This window comes from Syngnathus typhle, linkage group LG4 (genome assembly GCF_033458585.1).
Source record: "Syngnathus typhle isolate RoL2023-S1 ecotype Sweden linkage group LG4, RoL_Styp_1.0, whole genome shotgun sequence".
Taxonomy (NCBI): domain Eukaryota; kingdom Metazoa; phylum Chordata; class Actinopteri; order Syngnathiformes; family Syngnathidae; genus Syngnathus; species Syngnathus typhle.
In genome coordinates, this window is record NC_083741.1 from 21,661,790 (window position 1) to 21,686,158 (window position 24,369).

Sequence of the window (24,369 nt, forward strand, 5' to 3'; positions counted from 1 at the left end):
AAATTTCAAAAACATCAATCAAGACACTATAGCACAGGACCTCCAGTTTCTCTCCTCCTCCTCTGCAACCTTTACATCAGTCAGCAAGGCAGTGGACCATTACAATAACTCTTTGGCCAAACTTCTAAGTATCCATGCCCCCCAAAAAACCAAAACAGTCACTTTTTCACACTCAGCCCCCTGGTACACCAGTGAGCTGCGTCTGTTGAAGTCAACTGGGCGCATCCTGGAGCGTCGTCTTAAAGCCTCAGGACTGACCGTGCACAAACAGGCCTACAAAGAACACCAGAAGGCCTACTCAAAAGCCCTTGGGACTGCACGTGCCCAGTTCTATTCCAATATCATAAACAATACCCCTGGAAACTCAAAACAACTCTTTTCAACCATCAACCACTTTCTCAAACCACCTCACACCACTCCAACAGAATCCTCAGAGGTAGTGTGCAATAACTTTATGACCTTTTTTACCGCTAAGGTTAACAACATCCGCACCCAGCTCCTCTCCTCTTCTGGCCCCACCACTTCACCTCCTCCCCCCTTCCTTCCACCCGGGACAGTCCAGCCTCTCCGCTGCTTCTCTCCTATCTTGCAGTCGGAGGTAGAGGACATCATCAAAAAGATGAAACCCTCCACATGTGCCCTGGACCCTTTCCCCACAGCCCTCATTAAACAACAAACCTCAGCCATTAGTCCCCTAATAACCAATGTCATCAACCTCTCACTCCAGTCTGGCTCTGTACCCCCTGCACTGAAGACTGCCATTATTAACCCCCTGCTCAAAAAACCCTCGCTTGACCCGGACAACCTTGCCAACTACAGACCAATATCTAAACTCCCGTTCCTCTCCAAGGTTCTGGAAAAAGTGGTAGCTGCCCAACTTCACACTCACCTTACCCGCAATAACATCGCTGAGAAATTTCAATCCGGGTTCCGCTCTGGCCACAGCACTGAAACAGCACTTGTTAGGGTCACCAACGACCTTCTCATGGCTGCCGATGCAGGCTCCCCGTCACTTCTCATCCTGTTGGATCTGTCCGCTGCATTTGACACTGTCCACCACAATATCCTCCTTAACCAGCTTCACTCCACTGGATTCTCTGGCACTGCTCTAACCTGGCTTCAGTCCTACCTCTCAAACCGGACCGAGTACGTTTCCCTGGGGGGGAAAAAATCCGACACTCACACTGTCACCTCCGGTGTCCCCCAGGGATCTGTACTCGGTCCTACCCTCTTCACTCTCTACATACTACCCCTCGGCAATATAATCAGGAAGTTCGGCATCTCATTTCATTGCTATGCGGACGACACCCAGCTATACCTCAAACTTGACCCCCCGCCCTCCATAACCCAGCCTTCTCCATCTCCCTCATCCATCCTCTCCCTGTGTCTGGAGGAGATAAAGGCGTGGATGAATCTCAGCTTCCTGCAAGTTAACAGTGACAAAACCCAAGCCATGTTAATTGGCACTCCCCATCAGATCCATACCTGCCCAATAACAAGCATCTTATTCGCCGGTCTCACTATTCCCCTCTCAGCCACTGTCACCAACCTGGGTGTGAAACTGGACCCTCAACTCAACCTTGAGTCACACATAAAACACATCTTCAAAACCTCCTTCTTCCACCTCAGAAATATCTCCAAACTCCGCCCCACACTTACCCTGACGGATGCTGAGAAACTTGTCCACGCCTTTGTCTCCTCAAGGATAGACTATTGTAACGCACTCCTCATCGGGATCCCTAGCAAGAGCCTCCAGAGGCTTCAGTACATTCAAAACAGCGCTGCTAGGATCCTGATGGGGGTGCGGAAAAGCAATCACATCACACCCATCCTCCGTTCTCTGCACTGGCTCCCCATCAAATTCCGAATTGATTATAAGATCGCCCTCCTCACTCACCATTGTATCCTTGGACATGCTCCCCCATACCTCAAAGAACTCCTTGCCCCAAAACCTGCCACCCGAAGCCTCCGCTCATCCAATTCACACCTTCTCCACGTTCCTAAAACCAAGCTGCGCACCATGGGCGACCGAGCCTTCTGCTATACAGCCCCTACACTGTGGAACTCCCTCCCCGACCACCTAAGAGCACCCCAATCCACTGACTCTTTCAAAACTGGACTTAAAACTCACCTTTTTACCTTAGCATTTCCGTAATTTTTCTCATATCTTGGTTGTCGTCCAGTTGTTCTAAACTTGTCCTTGTTTTGTTTTCTTGTTTTTTTATCTGCCATGTAGCACTTTGAGATTCCCCCAAATGTAAAGTGCGTTATAAATATAATTTATTATTATTATTATTATTATTAAAAGAACTCAAACAAAGCTGAGATCTCTGCTCTCTCGACACCTCCGTCTTCCTCGCTCTGGCTTTATCTTTTTCTGTTTGTCTATCGCACAAACACACAGATACATGGACAACAATGATAAATTATAGATCGCCGTCTGCCTTGAGCTATTCGTCATTGGTTCCCCTTGACTAACGGGTTTACTCTGCCCCCGGGCTGGCGAAGCTTGGATTTGCTATCGATTCAGCGGCAGCCACTGTAGACTGTGTTTTTGAAAATCCATTCGGGGCTTTAATCAATAAGGGTGTGATTAATTAAAAAGCCAGATGGAGGAGTTTGGCTTAGCGAAAAGGGTTTAAAATAGAGACAATGTGAAAGTCACGGTGTCAAAAGTTGCGACTTTTTACTTAACGACCTCATGTAGGCAGAGGCCACGGATGACGAACGTCTTTTATGTCCAGTCTCAAGGTTAACTGTCTTGTGAAATTGCATTTCCTTTTATATTGCAGTCAGGGTTCCCAATTAAGGCATAAATCAAGCTGTGAGCCTTAGCAGGGGTAGTTGTAAATTTCAACCGGGTTTGCATATAAATCAAATGGGATATTATTCCGCTTATTGATTTTTGTTTTAAATGAATTCTCCAAGTAATACATTGCATCAATGTGGCTATAAATTTGATGAGATAGACTCTGTAGAATTGGCTCTGTTTTCCACTTGAATATGTTTGTCGAGCTTATTCATAGATATTTTTTGGGGGGGATGGCAAGACACTTACATTGAGCGCTGAATTTTAATTGGAATGAAGAAAAGCAAATGCTTCATAGAAACACCTCAATCGATATCGGGCCAAATCAAAATTAAAAGTGGAAAAAAAATAAAACTTAAAACAAAAAAAAGTCAAAAAAATTCAAATATAAAAGTCAAATTCCATTCTGATTTAGATTTTTTTTTTTAAATCACGTCGGTTTAATTTAAGTGAAACAACAATCTTAACTACTATGTTTAATAGACAACAGAACCCGACCCTGATCAATCATTTACATGAATCTGTGTCATTTTGTGTCCGCTATAATGCAACTTGGCAATCTCGTTCTCCAGCTCCTCGAGAATGCGAGGAAGATGAGTTTCAATGCCAAAACGGTTACTGCATCCGCAGCCTCTGGCACTGCGATGGAGACAACGACTGCGGGGACAACAGTGACGAACAGTGCGGTGGGTACAAAAAGTCACCAGCGTGTCTGGTAAGCACATGATTCAAGAGCGCTAACACTTTCCATTTGGGTCTTTCTAGACATGCGCAAATGTTCAGACAAGGAATTTCGCTGCACTGACGGCAGCTGCATTGCTGAACACTGGTACTGCGACGGGGACACAGACTGCAAGGACGGGTCGGACGAGGCAAATTGTCGTAAGTTGCTGGGCCCCAAAGAGTGACGAGTTCTTCTCAAAGAAACAAAAGTTTTATTTTCTATTACCGTATAGTAGCCTACTTCAAATTTGGCAACCATTGAAATTCTAAACCCATCTATCAAGGTGAAATGAATGTTCGAGTGCAGGGATTGTCAATCGGTGGTCCGCGGCCTTCTAGTGGTCCGTGGGGGAATAGAATAGAATAGAATAGAATAGAATAGAATAGAATAGAATAGATCTTTATTTGTCATCATCACATGTACAACAAAATTTAAAAAGTGCCAACCGATCCGCGCATGAGATAAAAAATAAATAGAATAAAAAGATTAAAAAAAAAATACAAGCTAAAACCCACAGAAGAACATACACAGACATAATCATTTACGTTTAGCTGCATTCAATACGACTACCGCTGTAGGGTAAAAACTATTGGCAAATCTGCTCGTCCTTGACCTAATTACAGGTATTACAGGTGATCCGTGAAATTGGAAATAAAAAATAACGTTTAAAAAAAACAAAAAAGAATTTATTACTTAGACTTGATTTATTTTCCAGCTAATTTTGTGAATCATTTACCCATCCAATTATGTAGCTGAGATTCCCAAAAAATATTCAAATAGTCTAAATAGCCTGTATAGGTGTATCCTCTTTCGGTGTAAAACAAATAATATTGTATATTATATAATAATCTAATACTGTTCTAGTCTTCAGTCCAACCCAGCGGCGTCTGGAAAGCGGACTTTAAACCGATGATGATGATGATGATGATGATGATGATGATGATGATGATGATGAATGAATAGTGAATGCAGACACTAAGGACCTTGTGCATTATGATCTTCAATCGTCTTTCATTTCTAACAGTACTTCAAAACCCTCCTGACAGTCCAAAGCTCTTTCTAAATACTGTCATCTGTTTCCCGTATGTGTGAGTAGCCTCAGATGTGATGGCGGCCACCTGCAGCGTTGAAGAGTTCCAGTGCGCATATGGCCGCTGCATCCTGGACATCTACCACTGTGACGGAGATGACGACTGTGGAGACTGGTCGGACGAGTCGGATTGCTGTAAGAAAGTCACTACTCTATATATAGTACTTTAAAATTGACTGATTTCTCGGTAAGGTAGTCAGTATTTTTTTTTTTTCAGCCAAAAATTGGCATAAAAAATTGGGCCCTATTTATTTCGTATAACTTTGTTGCACTCGTTTATTAAAAACATAATGACTGTTCTGTTCCGGGAAATATACACACACACATAAGCGCACACACACCAATACAGACACACACACGCACGTTTGTTCTCTCGTCCACCTCCTCACTCATTCACTTTTTCGCACACATTCTCATCGGTTTTCCGTCTGATGTTTTTATCTCCACGGCGATAAGCACGACTTCAAGGTTTGCCGTCATCATTTGAGTGTCACCAAGGTCGTGGCTGCCTAAACGCTTCTCTCTGTTCCAGGTTTCTCAATGCCGCTGCCTGCTTTACTCGTTTTACAATGTGAATCCAACACTTAAACCTTTTCATTCAGCAGCGAGGAAAAAAAAAAAAAAAAAAAGAATGTCGAGCACACATACTGGAAGCATTCCTCCGAGGCATAAAACATCCTCGCGTAGCATTCCATACAATCTCCCGACACATGAAGGCTTCTTTGTTCGGGGAAAACTGTTTCTGTCTTTCCACTTGTCATGTGCACATACGTTGCTAACGCTGATACTGCTTTTGGCTACATTGCAAAGTTCTGAAAGTCAAAGGGGATCAATCGAGTATCCCACCTGCTGTTTTGATCCACCTCCATTTTCTCCACCCTCTTCTTTTGCTTTCTCTTGCCGCTAGCTTTATCTGTGGCCCCCTCTTCAAGGGGAACAGACGCGTGCTGTCAGGAGAAAACATGTCAGAAGAAAAAGGCGCCCATGATTTAGGAAGCGTGCATTTGATTCCGCTTTAATCTGCCTTCCCACCTCCGCCCTCATCTGCTGCCAGCTGGAGCATCTCTTCCATCTTTAATTGCAAGTCGTGATATATGATCTGGAGAAGGAAGGCAGGGAGTTGCGCAATAAATGGAGACAACTCTTAGTCACTTAGTTTCGCAGTGAGGATTTCCTCGTTTCTTGCTGAATCTTCCATTTTAACAAGACGTATGTTTGTATATATATATATTTTTTTTGCTTGCCCCGCAGCGTCCCACCAGCCATGCAGGTCGGTCGAATTCATGTGCAGCAGCGGGATGTGCATCAACGCGGGCTGGAGGTGCGACGGCGAGTTCGACTGTGACGATCAATCCGATGAGCTGAATTGCAGTGAGTAGCCGCATTTGTGCATACCCTGTTGGTCGGCTTCCCGTCACACTTAATTCATTTGTCTTCTGCAGCCACGTCCATGTGCACAGCTGACCAGTTCCGGTGCGGAACAGGACGCTGTGTCCGGTTGTCATGGCGATGTGACGGCGAAGACGACTGTTCAGACCGCAGTGACGAAGAGGGTTGCGAAAAAGCTGGTGAGACTGTGCTTGTTATCATCGTGTCAGAAGCTAAATTTAGGACGAATTTAAGTTGTAGTCATGGCAACAGTGGAACTCTCCAAAACGTGTTTTGAGTTGAGCCTGAGTGTCTCTGTGGGTTTATAATCCCACCAATTGTTTCAGGAAACACTTGAGACATGCACAAATAACGTAGTTATTGATGAATTTTAATTCAATTTATTTTATTTATTGATTATTTTTATATCATTAAATGTAAAATATAGGCTATTTATATTTAATTTCATTTTATTTCATTTTATTTTCCCTGTTTGTAGTTAATGAGCCGCTCCTCGTGCAGGCTGTAACTTGCTACTGGAGATTGCAGGGGGATTTCAAAGCTTTCAATTGCTTGGGGTCCAAAACATCATTGAAGTGTTATTTTTGTACAATCATGTATGGAAACATGACTCATCCACGATGCAATCCCCGATGTACATCACATATGCGCATGAGCTAATCTCCTTTTAATTGGATATATACTGATTCATTACGCTGCTACATCTGTGTATACTTAAATAGATGTAAATTCATTAAACACTAATGATGATCCTATGTAGTAATTAACTGTATATAATGAAAGTTGATGTAGTTAACAGCCTTATATGCTTCCTGAAAATTAAGAAGGAAAAGTACAAGAGCCAAGGAGAGAAAATGGGTCATCCCAGTAGGAACATTTATGACAACTTTGTTATGTCAACACAAAATATATTGAGGTTCCTGTTGGTGTCGCCGCAGAGACGTCACCTTGTGCCCCGGACCAGTTCCAGTGCGGGAATGGGCGCTGTATCGGCCAGAGGAAGGTGTGCAACGAGGTCAATGACTGTGAAGATGGGACGGATGAACTTCCACACCATGAATGTCGTGAGTTGACTGTGTTTTAGTTACTTCAACTTTGCCAACCTAACGTGGCTAGAAGGAAGTAGCATCCTGGCCAACTGGGGATTTCAAAAACACAAATACTCCAGGCGGAATATGGCCGCTGGGATGTCTGTATACACAGCAAGTTTGTGATTCTTCAATGTTACCATTCAGGTCCACGCTCCAGTGACGGCAACTGCAACCAGAATAACGGCGGGTGCTCCCAGAAGTGTCAAATGGTCCGAGGACTGGTCCAGTGCACCTGTCACACCGGATACCGACTGATGGATGACGGAAGATCCTGCCAGGGTATTTATTTGTGTGTGTGTGTGTGTGCGCGCGTGCGCGTGTTGACACAATTGATATCTTTGACACAGCAATGACTGCTCAGTTGTTTAGTTATATTGTGTATCATTACACATTCCTGAAACCCGAGAGACAAGGTGGTGAACAGCGAGAAAAAAATAGCTCAATTTAAAATGATAGTTTGTTTTATTATGATTATTTTTTATTTATTATTATTATTATTAATTTTTAATATATATATTTTATTATTTATAGCACTATTCATAATGTAAAGCGCACTGCCAATTTTGAGAAAATTTTAAATGCGCATTATAATTTGAAAAATACAGCGTGTTGGGCTCATCAGTATGATGCAATATGATAAAGCCCGTGTGATTTCGCTTGGACGCCTAAAGTTGTCTGATAAGTTAACAAATGAGACAATGGAAGTCACATCTCGTAAAAATCCATCCTTGATGACTTCCATGTTCTTTTATCATGCTACGAGGTCATGACCCTTGAATGGTTTTTGAACCCACCAGATGTTCTATTATGACAGCTTTCCATCCCGCCCCCTTCCCTTTTTCTTTTTGCCTCCACGGTTTGTGTGTTCCAGATGTGGACGAGTGTGCCGAAGAAGGCTACTGCAGCCAGGGCTGCACCAACGTCGAGGGCGGCTTCCAGTGCTGGTGCGTTCAAGGCTATGAACTGCGGCCTGACAAGCGGAGCTGCAAGGCGCTGGGTAAAGATGCACTCTTCTCTAACTTTCACCACAAGGGCAAAAACCTCTTTGTTTATATTTTCCTCAGCAGTAACTGTATCCATTTGCTGGCTCCGGGCCTTGCAAATTCTGAAGGTCTGGAGTAGATTAGATGATGTGAGAATTGAGTGCTGGTACATCAGCCCATCAATCTGTTGCAGAACCCAAATACTGAGTCACTGTCAGATGCAATGAACCTTCCACTTACTAAGTGGGGGTGGGCATCAATGCTGTTTTTCCGTTTTGGTTTTCCGTTCTCATCCCCCTATTTCTGTTTTGTTTATTTGAACAGGTCCAGAGCCGGTGCTGTTGTTTGCCAATCGAATCGATATCCGTCAGGTCCTGCCTCACCGCTCCGAGTACACGCTGCTACTCAACAACCTTGAGAATGCCATCGCTCTGGATTTTCATCACAGCCAAGAGCTGGTTTTCTGGTCGGACGTGACGCTGGACCGCATCATGAAAGCTAACCTCAACGGCTCCAATGTGGAAGAGGTCGTCTCGACGGGCCTGGAGAGCCCAGGTGGACCCCACAGTTCTTATTTTCCTGTCAATGCAGTCATGGCAACTATTCGCTAAAAAATGTCATTTCTATTTACAGTATATTGATCGCTTTTCTCTCAAACAGGCGGGCTGGCTATTGATTGGATCCACAACAAATTGTACTGGACAGACTCCGGCACATCCCGTATCGAGGTGGCCAACCTGGATGGGACTCATCGCAAGGTGTTACTGTGGCAGAACATGGAGAAGCCCCGGGCCATTGCGCTGCACCCTATAGAGGGGTAGGCGCTCCAACACGCACGCACGCACATGCTAAATGATTCACCGCAGATGCTTTCAAATGTGCACACCATCCTTTCTGGATGCGTCCCAGTTGTAGTGCTGTTCCACAGCGGGGATTAGGCCTTGGCAGCGCTGCACAGTGCCCACAGGCAAGTGTGGATGGAGCAAAAATTTTATACAAAAAGTGCTGGCTGAGATTCCCTGACTCGACTCAATGTCGCAGTGGCCAGATGAAGCCATTGAAAAATGTCAACGCAGATTTACTGTATTTTCCGGACTATAAATCGCAGTTTTTTTCATAGTTTGGCTGGGGTTGCGACTTATGTGTGAAATTATTAACACATTCTATCATTTCACATGTTATTATATATCTTTTTCTTATTTATGATGTATTTGATGGCTAATATGACTTATACTCCGGAGCGACTGATAGTCCGAAAAATACGGTAATCGACTGGACTTGAATTTTTGTCCCAAATAACGAACTGATTCTGTCCCAGAGGTCTTAAAAAAAAAGAGCCATCTAATGTCGATGCTGTTGTTTTGTTCTTCAGTAAGATCTACTGGACCGACTGGGGCAACACGCCTCGCATCGAGTACGCCAATATGGACGGCTCCAATCGACGAGTCATCGCCGACACTCACTTGTTCTGGCCGAACGGCCTGACGATCGACTACGCCGGCCACCGCATGTACTGGGTGGACGCCAAGCACCATGTCATCGAAAGAGCCGACCTGGACGGACGCAATCGTAAAGCTGTCATCAACCAAGGCAAGGGTCGTTTTTAAACAAATATTGTTCCCATTTGGAATAATAAAATATACTTTGACAGGCGATGATACATTTATAAAAGAAAGTATTTTTCGACTGTTTTGAACCACAAAAGACATCAGCGGCAGTCAAGAGTGTTCAAGTGGGGGGGGGGGGGTTCGTGTGTTTGCGTGCCCGCGCCATTGTGCGGGTGAGCACTCCTTAATGATGTGTGCTCGGAGGATAAAAGGCTGTAATTGGCCCTGTCCGTTCTCCAGAACCTCTGTTTGCTCAGACAACACACAGGACAAATGGGACATGCGTGTGTGCGTCTGCTCATTTCCACTGGCCGGGCTTCTGCGCCAAGGAATTTTAATGACTATCTCCCTACAGTCACCTAAAGTACAGTTGCGTTTCATGCTTCAGCTGGCTGCGCGCCAACTTCCTGGAGTCGAGCAGTGGGCGGGTGTGGCGGTTTAATCTTTTACCAGCCTACACACCTGTGGACCCCTAGGGTGGGGGCAAGGACAAGATGAGGGTTCCATGGGGGATTTCAACTTGATCTTGGAGCAAGTGTGCCTCGGGTTATTCGGCACGGTAAAGACGCCTCTTTTACAATGAGTGAGTCGTCTTTTTTTATGCGGGGTAATTTGTCCTCAGGGACATAGATGAGAGAGCAGAGCGTCCTTGTGGCGAACAAAAAAGATGTTTTGCAAAAAAAAGTACTTCATATTTCTCTGACAGGTGCTATCATCCCGTGCTAACTTGACACTACATGAGGTCCATTAAAATTTGTACTCTAATACCGTATTTTCTGGACTATAAATTGCAGTTTATTTCATAGTTTGGCCAGGGGTTCGACTTATACTCAGGAGCGAGTTACATGTGAAATTACTAACAAATTAGATCATTTCACACTAAACCGCATAAAGAGGGTCCGGGCCTGTGGAATAATTGGAATTGCAACTGACGATGAGCATATCCTACCTTCAACCTGTTGTTGCCTATTCTATTTTTATTTTAAATTGCCTTTCAAGCTGACATGTCTGTTCTTGGTGTTGAATTTTATCAAATACATTTCCCCCCAAAAATTCTACTTATACGCCGTTTCAACTCGTCATTTTATGGCTGGTGCGACTTATAGTCCAGAAAATACGGTTGTCAGATTCATCCCGTCAGCCATTGAGCACCACAAACTTCAGTCAAGTACAAAGTAGTAAAAAGAAAGAAAAAAAAGCCCACACGCAAAAGTTGGTTATGTAATCCCTTCCGCTCTGATCCAAGCACATTTATGTCCATCTGGAAGCAATGCTTGCTACTATCAGTGATGAGTGGGGCAGATTCCGCAGTGGTGTGTGTGTGAGGTGCCACATGTAGGTTAAAGGGGACATTATTGTGAAGGATCGGCGCAGCGTTCGATGCCCCGTCGGCTCGCAGCTGCTCGTCCAGCTGTCCCGGAAAAGAACAAGAGCAGAGGGGACGAAAAGTACGTGTTGATGACACGGGAGAAGGTGACCATGACAAAACTAGTTTCCTCTATGGCTTTTGTGATTCACTGGAGGGAAGAAGGTCCATTATTTGTCGCCCTCATGTTGAGATAGTATCAGAAAACACAGCACACCTGGACCTGACCGAGTTGGGAAAATCAAAAGAATTTCGGAATCCATGAAGGGACTCTGCTCTGTCGCTCTGGCAACTGATGGAACATAATAACACCAGTGAACACTGCAGTCCTTAAAATTTGAGAGGATTTTTTTTTTTTAGCAACTGCTGCCTTTGTTGAATGTTCTCATTAGGCATCTTTTCTGTCTTTTCCTTCTTAGGCCTGCCTCACCCGTTTGCCATCACTGTGTTTGAGGACAGCCTCTACTGGACTGACTGGCACACCAAGAGCATCAACAGCGCCAATAAATTTACTGGCAAGAATCAGGAGATTATTCGGAACAAACTGCACTTCCCCATGGATATCCACACTTTGCACCCACAGAGGCAACCTGAAGGTCAGTGACCAACTACGAAATGTTGGATGCTTGCATTACTCTCTCCTCTTTCATTTTTGGGAATAAATTACCGTAATTTTCGGACTATAAGTCGCACCAGCCATAAAATGCCCAAAAAAAGTGAAAAAAAAACCAGATATATGTATATGTCGCTCCTGAGTATAAGTCACCCCCCCCACCCAAACTATGAAAAAAAAACGCGATTTATAGTCCGAAAATTACGGTAGTTCCTCTACTCTCTTTTTTCAACCGTTTTAGCTTTCTTTCTTATTTAACTTTTTTAAAATTAATTTCCATTTAGATTTGTTTTAGAATACAACATACGTTCTCCCCCAATTTTGTTTTTTGCTTTTTGTGGTTCGCTCTGTTGTAGGGGGAAAGAACCGCTGCGGTGCTAACAATGGAGGTTGCAGCCATTTGTGTCTCCCTGGCAACAAGACTTACACCTGCGCTTGCCCAACTGGTTTTAAAAAAGTGGACCACAGCAACTGCGCTAACAGTGAGTTCTTTACTTCTTCTAACTATTCACATTAATATGTAGATAGAATGAATAAAGCAGTCACATCGTATTATTCATTTTTCAAAATAAAAATGGTAATCTATGAGTGGTGTACATTGTGTTGTTGTTTTTTTATTGTTGACCCGTTGTTAAAAATAGAAGACTGACAGAAGACCTTTGGTCTTTAATCAGGTCTTGACAAGTTCCTGCTTTTTGCCCGAAGGACGGACATCCGACGAATCAGCTTCGACACAGAGGATATGTCAGATGATGTCATCCCTCTGGCTGACGTGCGCAACGCTGTGGCACTGGACTGGGATGCCAAAGATGGCTACATCTACTGGACGGATGTCACCACTGACTCCATCAACAGAGCCCTTTGGAATGGCAGCAAGCAGGAGGTAAGCAAAAAACTCTTCCAAATGGACCAATTCTGTGTGGTTTATTCAGTGCCAACTTTCAGCAAGGCAAGAAGAGTTTTTCTTTGGTACAATACTGCCACCTAGCGATGAAGGAGTGTGATGTTATCTTGATGAAACCCATTGAAGAGTACAGACAGCTCCATAACAAAAAAAACCTAAAGAACAAATTTGCAATGAAGTCTCCAGCCTTGTGAATGATATTAAAAGGTTGGTTAACTTTTTTTTTCAGGTTGTGGTGGACACCAGTCTGGAGAGTCCAGCAGGTTTGGCTATTGATTGGGTGACCAACAAACTCTACTGGACTGATGCTGGTAACCAACTCAGTTTTACAAATTAATTTAAATTACATTATAATACATGGACTGCAAATTTGATTTAGATCATGTTTTTTTTAAATCCAGGCACAGATCGCATTGAAGTTTCTAATTCCGATGGGAGCATGCGGACTGTCCTCATATGGGAGAACCTTGACCGACCCAGGGATATTGTTGTGGACCCTATTGGAGGGTGAGCATATTTAAAAATATGAGAGACCCTAGGCTCCAGGAATTCCTCGAATGTTGATTTTTTTTCCTCAGTTTCATGTACTGGACTGACTGGGGCGCCAACCCAAAGATTGAGCGTGCAGGGATGGACTCGTCGAGTCGCGTAGTCATCATCTCTTCCAACTTGACATGGCCCAACGGACTTGCCATTGACTACGAGACTAAACGGCTGTACTGGGCCGATGCCGGCATGAAGACAATTGAATATGGGAACTTTGATGGTTCGGAACGACAGGTTAGAGAGGATTTATTTATTTTTATTTATTTTATTTATTTTATTTATTTTATTTATTTTATTTATTTTATTTATTTTATTTATTTTATTTATTTTATTTATTTTATTTCATTGTATTTCATTTATAAATATACTTATAAAGCAGTAGAAAGTTTGAGGTACTCTTTATTTTATTTCATACCATTTTATTTTATTTCATTTTTGTTTCCGCAGCAGTTTGAAGGAGTCTCATTAAAAAATCCAAAACCTGGTTTTGCTTGAGTAACGATTAATCAAAGTCATCCAATCCAGGTTCTGATTGGCAGTCAACTGCCTCACCCCTTTGGCCTCACCGTACACGAAGACATGCTGTACTGGACTGACTGGCAGTCCAAGAGCATCCAGAGTGCTAACAAACTGACCGGCCTGGGTCGGCACACACTTGCGGAAAACCTGGAGAACCTCATGGACATCCACATGTTCCAGAGACACCGTGAAACCGGTGCGTGTCCCCCTAATTAAATATTTTTTAGTCAGCCACTGCTTAAAACAACTTGTTTCATGTCCTTTTCAAAACTGGTGACAGATCTAAGCACAGATAACTTATGTTTATGATTTGCCGAGAAAGGAAGCTCCGTTTGTGAGCTGAATTTTTTTTGTGCTCCTCCACTCGTAGTACACAACCCATGTGCGGTGAATAATGGAGGTTGTAGTCATCTCTGCCTGTTGGCTCCTGCTCCCAAAGCCTACAGTTGTTCTTGTCCCACTGGCATCAACCTTCAAGCGAATGGAAAGACCTGCATGCCTGGTATGAACATTTTTTTACACAAGTCCATCACCCTCTTAGATAAATTGTTGCCATACTTAAAAAAACAATAATATATATTTTTTCAACAGGCATGAACAGCTTCCTGATCTTTGCACGGCGAACGGACATTAGAATGGTGTCTTTGGACATTCCCTATTTCGCCGACGTGGTTCTCGCCGTCAACACGTCCATGAAAAACACGATTGCTATCGGAGTGGACCCGCAAGACGGTTTGTGTGTCCTGTCGAAGAAGCTGAGCTCAAGTTTCAGTAAAGTGGGTGTTCAATATTGGCTCTTCTGCAGGCAAGGTGTACTGGTCGGACAGCACACTTAAAAGAATCAGCAGAGCCAACATCAATGGAAGCGCTCATGAAGACATCATTTCTTCAGGTGACTCCTGTTCAGAACTCAATTTCAAGCACAGCTGGTATCAGTATGATGAGCTCCATCTACTTCTCTCTCTGCAGGACTGATGACAACTGACGGTCTGGCAGTCGATGCAGTCGGCCGGAAGATTTACTGGACCGATACAGGAATCAACCGGATAGAAGTTGCTAATCTGGATGGCTCCATGAGAAAAGTTCTGGTGTGGCAGAACCTGGACAGCCCTCGTGCCATTGCTCTTTACCATGAGATGGGGTGAGACTTTGTTTTTGTTAGCATATATTTCCACTCAGGATGTTTACATAACTTCGGAACCTGTCTGTGGATCTCTTACAGATATATGTACTGGTCGGACTGGGGCGAACATGCTAAACTGGAGCGCTCAGCAATGGATGGTTCTGATCGAGTGATGCTCATCAATAACAACCTGGGATGGCCCAATGGTCTTGCCATAGACATGGCCGGCTCGCAGTTGTTGTGGGCTGATGCTCATACTGAGGTGAGTGTTGACTCCTTGTTCCTCACTTTGTTGTGCTTGGACAAAATTCTAGTGATGGGGAAAATGAAGCTTCATATTGGCTTCATGAACAAGTGGGTGTATTTTTCAGTCCACCAGATGGCACTGTCTGTTGAACATTGGGTTAAAAATACGTTGACTTACAATTTTGTAAACCCCTTTATTTGAACCAACAATGCCATCTAGAGGAGTCAAAAAAAACAACTGGTTCATGAAGCATTTTTGAAGCTTCATTTTCCCCATCACTTCAAAACGCTGTACTTGATGGAAGATGACTGAAATATGACTGAAATCATCTCGTCCACCCTCTTACCCTCCGTAGCGCATCGAAGCTGCCGATCTGAACGGTCAGAACCGCCACACCCTCGTGACGCCAGTCCAGCACCCGTACGGTTTAACCCTCTTGGGCTCTCACATCTATTGGACTGACTGGCAGAGCCGCAGCATCCAGCGGGCAGACAAGATCTCCGGCGATAACACTATCACTGTTCGTTCCAACCTGCCTGGTCTAATGGACATTCAAGCTGTGGACAGAGAGAGACCTCTGGGTAAGTCTTGTATGAGCATCTCTTCTCCCGCAGGAACATCATTCTCTCCTCCCTCCTTCTTCAGGATTCAACAAGTGTAGCAGGAAGAACGGAGGCTGCACTCACTTGTGCCTCCCTCGTCCCAATGGCACCTCCTGCGCTTGTCCCACCGGCATCCTACTCAAGGGAGATGGCAGATCGTGTGACAACTCCCCCGAAACCTTTCTGGTCTTCTCCAACCGTGTCAGCGTGCGAAGAATCTCCTTGGACACTAACGATCACACGGACGTGCATGTACCCGTCCCCGAGCTACACAATGTCATTTCGCTAGACTACGACAGTGTGGATGGGAAACTCTACTACACCGACGTCACCTTGGACGTGATAAGGTACCAGCCCAAAATTCTGCTGGTCTAAGGTTTTTGTAATACCGCCGTGGTTTCTCATTTTACTTGTAGACGTTCAAACCTGGATGGTACCGGCATGGAGACTGTCATCAGCCAGGGACTAAAGACCACAGATGGGCTGGCTGTGGACTGGGTGGCCAGAAACATGTACTGGACCGACACAGGACGAAATACCATCGAGGTGGCGCGCATTGATGGAACCAGCCGCAAAGTGCTAGTCAACAACAGTTTGGATGAACCCAGAGCCATTGCCGTGTTCCCGAGCAAAGGGTGAGCAAGGACGAAATCCTAATGGAACATCTCACAGCATTTTGCTTTTCATCTCACCTGTCCAACCTTGTCTCCACAGGTTCCTATTCTGGACCGATTGGGGTCATATCGCAAAGATCGAGCGATCCCACCTGGATGGCACAGATCGCAAAGTCCTGATCAATACTGATCTTGGTTGGCCCAACGGACTTACTCTGGACTACGACACACGGAGGTCAGAACAGAACTGCCTTTAGTCTCAGAACATGTGCTTGATCTACAGGCCCACCATTCTATTTTTATTCTGCAGGATCTTTTGGGTTGACGCCCACTTGGACCGGATCGAGAGTTCTGACCTGAACGGAAAATTGCGTCAGATCCTCGTTAGCCCAGTTTCCCACCCCTTCGCCCTCACCCAGGTAGCTAGCTAGCAATCACCGGACTGACCCTTCCTCATGGCTGCCTCCGCCACTCACCTGCTCTGTCACGTGTCAGCTCGCCGTGTTCCTCCGCTCACCGGTCATCTGCTCGTCCTCCAGTTCATACTTGGCTCATTTGACTTGACCATTTCTTCTTCCTTTCCACTCTGACCCTCATTTTTCTTCCTCCTTCTCCTCCCCCCCCCCTTTATTCCTCCCATCCCCCCTCTCCTTGTCTGTGTTTTCCTTTCCTCTCTTCGTTTCCCCAGTTGAAGCCGGTGTCCTCCCCTCTAACCCCTTTCTCCCGACTCTCGCAGCAAGACCGTTGGATCTATTGGACTGATTGGCAGACTAAGTCCATCCAGCGGGTGGACAAACACACGGGCCGTAACAAGGAAACTGTGCTGGCCAATGTTGAGGGTCTCATGGACATTATAGTGGTATCACCTAACAGGCAGACGGGTAAGAGATACGTTCACGTGGTAAAAGACTACACCGTGATTCCGTAGCAGCTGTCGTTGAAGGTCACATGGTTTGCAAAGCTCGATTTGTCCCAAAACGGTTCAAAAGACCTCTTTGGCTGAAAGTTCCTCCCTCTTTTGTCAGGTACCAACCTCTGCGGGGTAAACAATGGAGGCTGCACTCATCTATGCTTTGCCAAGACCAACACTTTTGTCTGCGCATGCCCAGACGAACCAGACGGACGTCCTTGCTCCACTAGTGAGTGCTCCCGCTCAGTTACTTTACGGGCAAGGTTTTGATATTTAAACCATCTTCTTTAAATAGTCGCAGGCTACATCCCAACTTCTCCCAGCAGAGAATCCAGCAGCACCCCAGTTCCTAATAAGATCCCCAAAACTTCAACTGAGACCTCCCAAAGAGAACCCTCACTGATCAAGTATGACACATTTTCATTCCTGCTTAATTTGGATTTTTTCTTAATTTTTTTGGGATCATAAACACAGAAAATATAATTTCATTTAATTTTAACTTTTTTTTTTTAGATTTCTTTTCGGATTATTTTTTTAGAATTTTTTCGGATTATAAACACACAAAATATAATTTTTTTTTATTTCTATTTTTTTTTAGAATTTATTTAGTTTATAAACACACAAAATGCTCCGTTCGCTTTTCATATTTTGGTCCACAGCTGCACAAACATAAACTTTTATTTTTTTATTTTTTAGAATTTCTTCGGATTATAAACACACAAAATAAATTTCATTTAATTGTAACTTTTTTTTTAGAATTTTTTCAGGTTATAAACACAAAATGATCCGTTCACTCTCTCAAATTATTTTCATATTTTAATCCGCAGCTGCACTAACAAGAACCCGAATGTAGACGGCTGCTTACAGAGTAACGTGGTCACTGCTCCACATGGTCAGTATTCAGCAGATCCTTCTGTGGGACAAGTCGAGCACGTAAAATCCGGGCAGTCAACACATGCTTGATGTTACAGGTGAAGGACTTCACGTCAGCTATGTGATTGGAGGCGTTCTGACCATACTGGCCATTCTCATTCTTATCATTGCTTTGATTATTTACCGGTGAGTCTCTCATGCGACATCATTTTACCTACTGAAGCCTGAAATTTAATTGTTGTATTTTCGACCAACAGTCACAAAAAGTCCAAGTTTGCCGAGCCAGGGGTCAGCAACCTGACCTATAGTAACCCTTCCTACCGGACCTCCACACAAGAGGTCAAGATCGAGGCCTCGCAGAAGCCTCCCATATATAATCAACTTCGATATAAGAAAGAGGTAATAAAAAGTTTCATTTGAAAGTTGATTTGAGGGTTGATCTTCATCACCTGGATGGATTTTAAACCAGCGCACTCATCTTTTCCTGCCTCTCTTTTACTCCCCGCAGCTCTCTCACCCCTACAACTCCCTCTCCCCTTTTATCTTTTGAGACATGGAGAGGTAGATACATGACGGCATGAATGAAAGTGTGCCAGCTTGGTTTTCTTTCTTTACTACTCGATTCTAGACAACCAGATGCCGTGTCGGAGCCATTTTCTTACATCTGTTTTTCTTTTGACGTTTGCTGTCGTGAGTGCGACTAACAAGTTGCTTGAGGTGTCGGTACCATATCAGAGTCTTGCTGAAAGAATATGGAAGCTGCGTTTGATCGCTTTTAATGTCTCCGTTAAAGATGGCAGTGAGCACTTAGTAAACTGGGACCAATTGTTTTATTTTCTGAGAATCAGTAAGCATGAAGATTTAAACTAGGGGTGTCATTCATTTTTGTCGAGGGCTGCATAATAGTCATAGTTTCCCTCGGAGGGCCATTATGACACAAAAAAGTGATAAATAACTAGTTTTGGAATCAGAGACTTGTAAATTTTTTTCAAATATTATAAAAGGTAATAAACAATTTTAGCAATGTCTATTTTTCAAAAGTGAAGACATTTGTAATTCTAGTAATGACACAAAGTCGATGAAAAATTTGTCTTTGCGGGCCACATAAAATGATGTCTGCCCCCCTTGCCTTGAGTTTGACACCTATGACTTAGATTTTTGTAGAATAAAAAAGAAAACGTTAGACAAAAAAAATCTCCACAGAGAGAAATGCGATGTCTGGGTTGGTTAACATTGACCTGAATTGTTTGCGAGTTGTTTTGCTTTGAGTGAATAATTGCTTGGTCCCTCTCGTGGTTGATATCAACTGAGATAGTAAACAAAACTTGATCTTTAAACACCTTGGTGGTGTCAAATTTTAGATGCCCTCTAACTAACTGATATAATTTTTTTCTCCAGGGTGTTGTGGATGGAGGGTACACCAAGGAGAAAATCCGTATCGTGGAGGGCGTGTGTCTTCTGTCCACTGAGGAGCTTTACTGGGATGATCTGAAACAAATCAAACCGTCGCGAGGAGGTCTGCACACCTGCATGCGCACGGACACCGTTTCTCTACAGGCCAGCAGCGCTTCACTGGATGACGGCGAGACGGAGCAACTCCTTCAGGAGGAGGCGTCCGAATGCTCCTCCATCAGCACCCTCACCCCTTCGGCCATCACCCCTCAGCGTCACTCCCAGCGTTGCCTGCCCGACACCGGATGGATGTCCATGTGCAAGCCCTCCGCGGAGAGCGAGAATTGAGGCCGGCCCGTGTATTTTATATCGATCGACCTATATTGCAAAAACACGCAAGTGCGTCCGTCTGTTGTCTCGGTTGTTCCGGACAGATGTTTCAAGGTACTAGTGTGGATGTAAATTTAGAGTCAAAAGCAAACAAACAAGTTGCCAACTGCTGCTCCGTCCTACTTGTATATACACACACACACACAGACACACACAGATACACACACACGGGCCCCAATTGTGCTGTGCTAAAATGCCTTCAGGCAAATTTGTAAACTAATTAGTATGCTGGAATCAGAAAAGGCAAAGGACTCTTGGGAGGAAGCGAGAAGCGATGCAAACACTAAAGGATACAGACTCTCATTGCGACAAATATCTCAGTGTACAACATCGCCATTTTTAAGAGAGTTTTTTTTTTCCCCCCCCTCTCCCAAGACTCTTAACTATGGTACCCTAAAACCACTCATCTCTTTATGAACTCTATTTATTAATGATTTTTGTACTTCTGAGTGGGCTTCCTGACGTTCACGGAAACAGTGAGTGTTGTCGAGCTTTGGGCAGCAGATATTCAAGCGTTGTTGTATTTATGACAGTGCCAAAGGGTGGGGCTTGAACAAGTCCCCGTGTTTCTTCTCACATTTACAAGTCGATATTAAGTTGTCACAATTTTCATTTCACAACAGTAGAAACCCTCGTTGATCATATTTTATTGAACAAGCTAACTCCCGAGTTGATTGCGCAAGAGTATTTTAAAAGTCACGACAATGTTCCTGTACATTATTTTTAACTCGTTTGTTAGAACCATTTTACATGAAATATCATCTCACCATGCAGGTAGTTGTGCTTTTAAATATGTATATACTATATATACTTTGTGCCAGAAATTTTAAGAAAAAAGCACACATAAGACCATAAAGGCAGAAAGTAGGTGACACAAAGTAGAAATGTTTTCTGGCATTTAATTATTTTGCGTCTTGGTTGGTCATAGCGAGCAAGTTTGTTGTAGACAAAATCGTAATGTTATCAGAGCAATTATGCCACCGCTCATTAGTTCATGTCATTTTAAAATCTACACAGCACTTATGATTGTGATATAAAGCTTCTTGGTTTTAACAATGTTACAAAATATCTCAACTTTGCCAATTTACTTTTTTGGTAATATAAAAGTGCATTCATTGTAACGTCTTTTAGTGCATCGCCAAATTCTTTTCCATTCAATTTTTCAAAGGCTGCTATATTATATACAGTATATATATTCTGACTCGTTTTGGCATAAAAAAAAAAAAAACTACCACATTTTACATTATCACATTACCTGCAAATTGAACACACTTTTTAGAAACGCTGTCGATTACAGTAATATTAGCATATCTTTCAACCGGTGCAATTTTCTTCGTTCTCTATGGAACAAAAATAATATGAATGCAAAAATCAGTAAACACTATTATCATTTTATTGTGGTGCAAAAATGCACTTGCAGTATTTGCAACAGTAGTGTAGCATAATTTAGAAAGTCTGCAAGATGGACCACAGTGAGGGTTGTAGTTTAGCAACATATCACTTGAAAATATTTAACCTGTCGCTACATTGTTTATCTTTTAGAATGCCCTCCCCCCCCCTCCATTCTGTTGACACAACTACAATGCTCCTCAACTATGTTTCTAGAACAATGTATTTTTGAAGAATCTGCTTAGAGCTCAGCAACTTGCTGTTTTGCTACTAGACAAAGCACTGAAGCCAATGGAAGAGGGTCTTGGCAGCTACAGAAACTTGTCTCTGACAATTGGTTGACAGTCGGCCTACAGAGTACCATATAGTGACCCAACCTACCGTCATCATCCCAACTCACAGTCCCTCCGACTCTGCTGCAGGAATCCTAAAACTGTACAAATTGTATTTTTCGGATATATGACATTTCAGTTGAAAATACTGTTTGGTTGAGCTGTATAGTTTTTGTACAAAGGGATTTCATGACTGTAATTAGACTTGCATTAATTGTACTCACTGGAAAACATTTTGTTTAACATTTGCTGGATTATTTTAACCACTGTTTCCAAGCCTTGTAAATGATAGGGAATATGCCATTTATTTAATAGTTCCCCTTTATGTTATGAATTACAGGTCTCATAGCTGTTGTAAAGTTAACAATAAGAGGTATTTATGATTTGTTTGGATGTCATTTGATGTGTAAATATGAACAGACGCTATATGTATTTCCATGGCAGTACTAACAAGCTGTGTTGTGTGATATAGTGAATTACCCTTTGCTATCTTTTAATATAAAAAGGCATTTCAATGAAACTCTTGTCTGGTGCATCTTTTGTATATCATATGTATAGTAAAGCTTTTATCTTTGTAAGCCAAGGACCACTGACATCTTGATTTTAACCAACAAAACGCAAGTTTTGAGTCTTATTTCCAAGTTTTTAGTCACATGAATAAATGTGACCAATCAACGTTGCCATAGCTATTGAGCCAATCAGCGTTAAAAGGCGTCCAAAGCGGAAGTGTCGTTTCTGGCCAGTAGTGATGTGCATTCCAGTTCTTTTAAGTGAACTGAATCTTTAGAATCAGTTCACTCAAGATTTGTTCAAAAGAATCGTTCACCGAATCGTTCGCTACACTTTCTTATTTATTTATTATTATTTAATTTTTTACCTCGTGTAGTGTACCTATTGAAGTGGCCATGAGATGGACCTAACCACAGGCCATTTTATTAGGGAAAAAGGTTAAGTGAAAGTGAAAAGTGCCACACCCGCCCTCACCCCCACCTCCTGATTGGCTGCTTGATCTGTGACGTCATTCGGACACTCCATTAGGTACACCGCCATTTTCAGGTGTACCTAATCACAGGCCACTTCATTAGGGACAAATCATGGTCAAAGCTTAAATGAAAGTGAAAAGTGCCACACCCGCCCTCACCCCCACTTTCTGATTGGCTGGTTAATTTGTGATGTCATACGGACATTCCATTAGGTACACCGCCATTTTCAAGTGTACCTAATAACAGGCCACTTTATTAGGGAAATATCATGGTCAAAGGTCACAGGTGTCAAGCTCTAGTCCTCGGGGCCGCGTTCCAACATGTTTTCCAAGTGACCCTCGTTAAGCGCACCTGCGTGAAAAGTTTTAGCTTCTTTCACGTTCTGCAGGAGCTAAAACTTTTCACGCAGGTGCACTTAACGAGGGAATCACACGGACACTCCATTAGGTACACCGCCATTTTCAAGTGTTCCTAATAACAGGCCACTTTATTAGGGAAATATCATGGTCAAAGGTCACAGATGTCAAGCTCCAGTCCTCGGGGCCACGTTCCAACATGTTTTCCAAGTGACCCTCGTTAAGCGCACCTGCGTGAAAAGTTTTAGCTTCTTTTACGTTCTACAGGAGCTAAAACTTTTCACGCAGGTGCACTTAACGAGGGAATCACACGGACACTCCATTAGGTACACCGCCATTTTCAAGTGTACCTAATAACAGGCCACTTTATTAGGGAAATATCATGGTCAAAGGTCACAGGTGTCAAGCTCTAGGACTTGGGGCCGTATGCCAACATGTTTTCCTGATTCGCTGGTTGATCTGTGATGTCACACGGACCCTCCATTAGGTACACCACCGTTTTCAGTTGCACCTAATAACTTTATGCATTTTTTGTACGTGTCAAGAATGTGTATTTGACTACTTGCTCTTTATTTTGGGGGACACCAACACATATTACACAACGTATACATATTGTCATATAGAGCAGTTAACCAAATTTCAGATTTTTGTTTTCATGTCCCAAAAAATAAAAACAAGGAATAAAACACCAGACAAGTTCTAACAGGTTTTAATGTTTATTAAAATCCTCATCATCATCATCATCAATCATCATCATCATCTCATCATCATCATCATCATCTCATCATCATCTCATCATCATCATCATCGTCATCGTCATCGTCATCGTCATCGTCATCGTCATCGTCATCATCATCATCACGTTAAAAGTACATTTCAAACCAGCAATCTAACGTGAAATTGCAGTAGATATATTGGATAACAATATTTAGGCGTATATATGCATACACGTTATTTTAAAACTACTATTTTGTTTTCATGCCCCAAAAATAAAAACAAGGAATAAAACACCAGACAAGTTTTAACAGGTTTTTTTTAATGTTTAATAATAATAATAATAATAATAATAATAATAATAATAATAATAATAATAATAATGTTAAAAGTACATTTCAAACCAGCAATCTATTGTGAAATTGCAGTAGATATATTGGATAACAATATTTAGGCGTATATATGCATACACGTTATTTTAAAACTACTATTTTGTTTTCATGCCCCAAAAATAAAAACAAGGAATAAAACACCAGACAAGTTTTAACAGGTTTTTTTTAATGTTTAATAATAATAATAATAATAATAATAATAATAATAATAATGTTAAAAGTACATTTCAAACCAGCAATCTATTGTGAAATTGCAGTAGATATATTGGATAACAATATTTAGGCGTATATATGCATACACGTTATTTTAAAACTACTATAAGTGTTATAAAATCAAGATTACCCAAAAAGAAGCATAATCTCCCCGTTATTGCATAACGGCGCATCCCTTCATGCAATAAAGATAGCCGT

General features: G+C 42.8%; 1 protein-coding gene across 3 annotated transcripts in view; it reads left to right on the forward strand.

Annotated features, from left to right (window-relative positions):
• Positions 1-22,033, forward strand: part of lrp4 (low density lipoprotein receptor-related protein 4) — a 56,846-nt gene extending 34,813 nt beyond the window's left edge. The window contains exons 4-39 of one of the 3 annotated variants that reach the window (XM_061275786.1): positions 3,382-3,495; positions 3,575-3,691; positions 4,630-4,758; positions 5,875-5,994; positions 6,066-6,191; positions 6,951-7,076; positions 7,248-7,382; positions 7,975-8,100; positions 8,411-8,641; positions 8,747-8,903; positions 9,459-9,676; positions 11,479-11,655; positions 12,029-12,154; positions 12,347-12,555; positions 12,806-12,887; positions 12,978-13,083; positions 13,155-13,356; positions 13,648-13,837; positions 14,012-14,143; positions 14,233-14,373; positions 14,447-14,533; positions 14,611-14,782; positions 14,864-15,026; positions 15,367-15,592; positions 15,657-15,960; positions 16,030-16,248; positions 16,328-16,462; positions 16,538-16,646; positions 16,916-17,108; positions 17,253-17,366; positions 17,433-17,544; positions 17,965-18,029; positions 18,109-18,196; positions 18,268-18,409; positions 18,519-18,571; positions 19,409-19,545. In XM_061275786.1, coding sequence (XP_061131770.1) covers positions 3,382-3,495; positions 3,575-3,691; positions 4,630-4,758; positions 5,875-5,994; positions 6,066-6,191; positions 6,951-7,076; positions 7,248-7,382; positions 7,975-8,100; positions 8,411-8,641; positions 8,747-8,903; positions 9,459-9,676; positions 11,479-11,655; positions 12,029-12,154; positions 12,347-12,555; positions 12,806-12,887; positions 12,978-13,083; positions 13,155-13,356; positions 13,648-13,837; positions 14,012-14,143; positions 14,233-14,373; positions 14,447-14,533; positions 14,611-14,782; positions 14,864-15,026; positions 15,367-15,592; positions 15,657-15,960; positions 16,030-16,248; positions 16,328-16,462; positions 16,538-16,646; positions 16,916-17,108; positions 17,253-17,366; positions 17,433-17,544; positions 17,965-18,029; positions 18,109-18,196; positions 18,268-18,409; positions 18,519-18,560 — 5,135 coding nt within the window. In that variant the 3' untranslated portion in view covers positions 18,561-18,571; positions 19,409-19,545. Of the gene's footprint in view, positions 1-3,381; positions 3,496-3,574; positions 3,692-4,629; positions 4,759-5,874; positions 5,995-6,065; positions 6,192-6,950; positions 7,077-7,247; positions 7,383-7,974; positions 8,101-8,410; positions 8,642-8,746; positions 8,904-9,458; positions 9,677-11,478; positions 11,656-12,028; positions 12,155-12,346; positions 12,556-12,805; positions 12,888-12,977; positions 13,084-13,154; positions 13,357-13,647; positions 13,838-14,011; positions 14,144-14,232; positions 14,374-14,446; positions 14,534-14,610; positions 14,783-14,863; positions 15,027-15,366; positions 15,593-15,656; positions 15,961-16,029; positions 16,249-16,327; positions 16,463-16,537; positions 16,647-16,915; positions 17,109-17,252; positions 17,367-17,432; positions 17,545-17,964; positions 18,030-18,108; positions 18,197-18,267; positions 18,410-18,518; positions 18,572-19,408 lie in introns of all 3 variants that reach the window. The other 2 variants (XM_061275784.1, XM_061275785.1) reach the window with 2 other exon arrangements.
• The last annotated feature ends 2,336 nt before the right edge of the window (positions 22,034-24,369 follow it).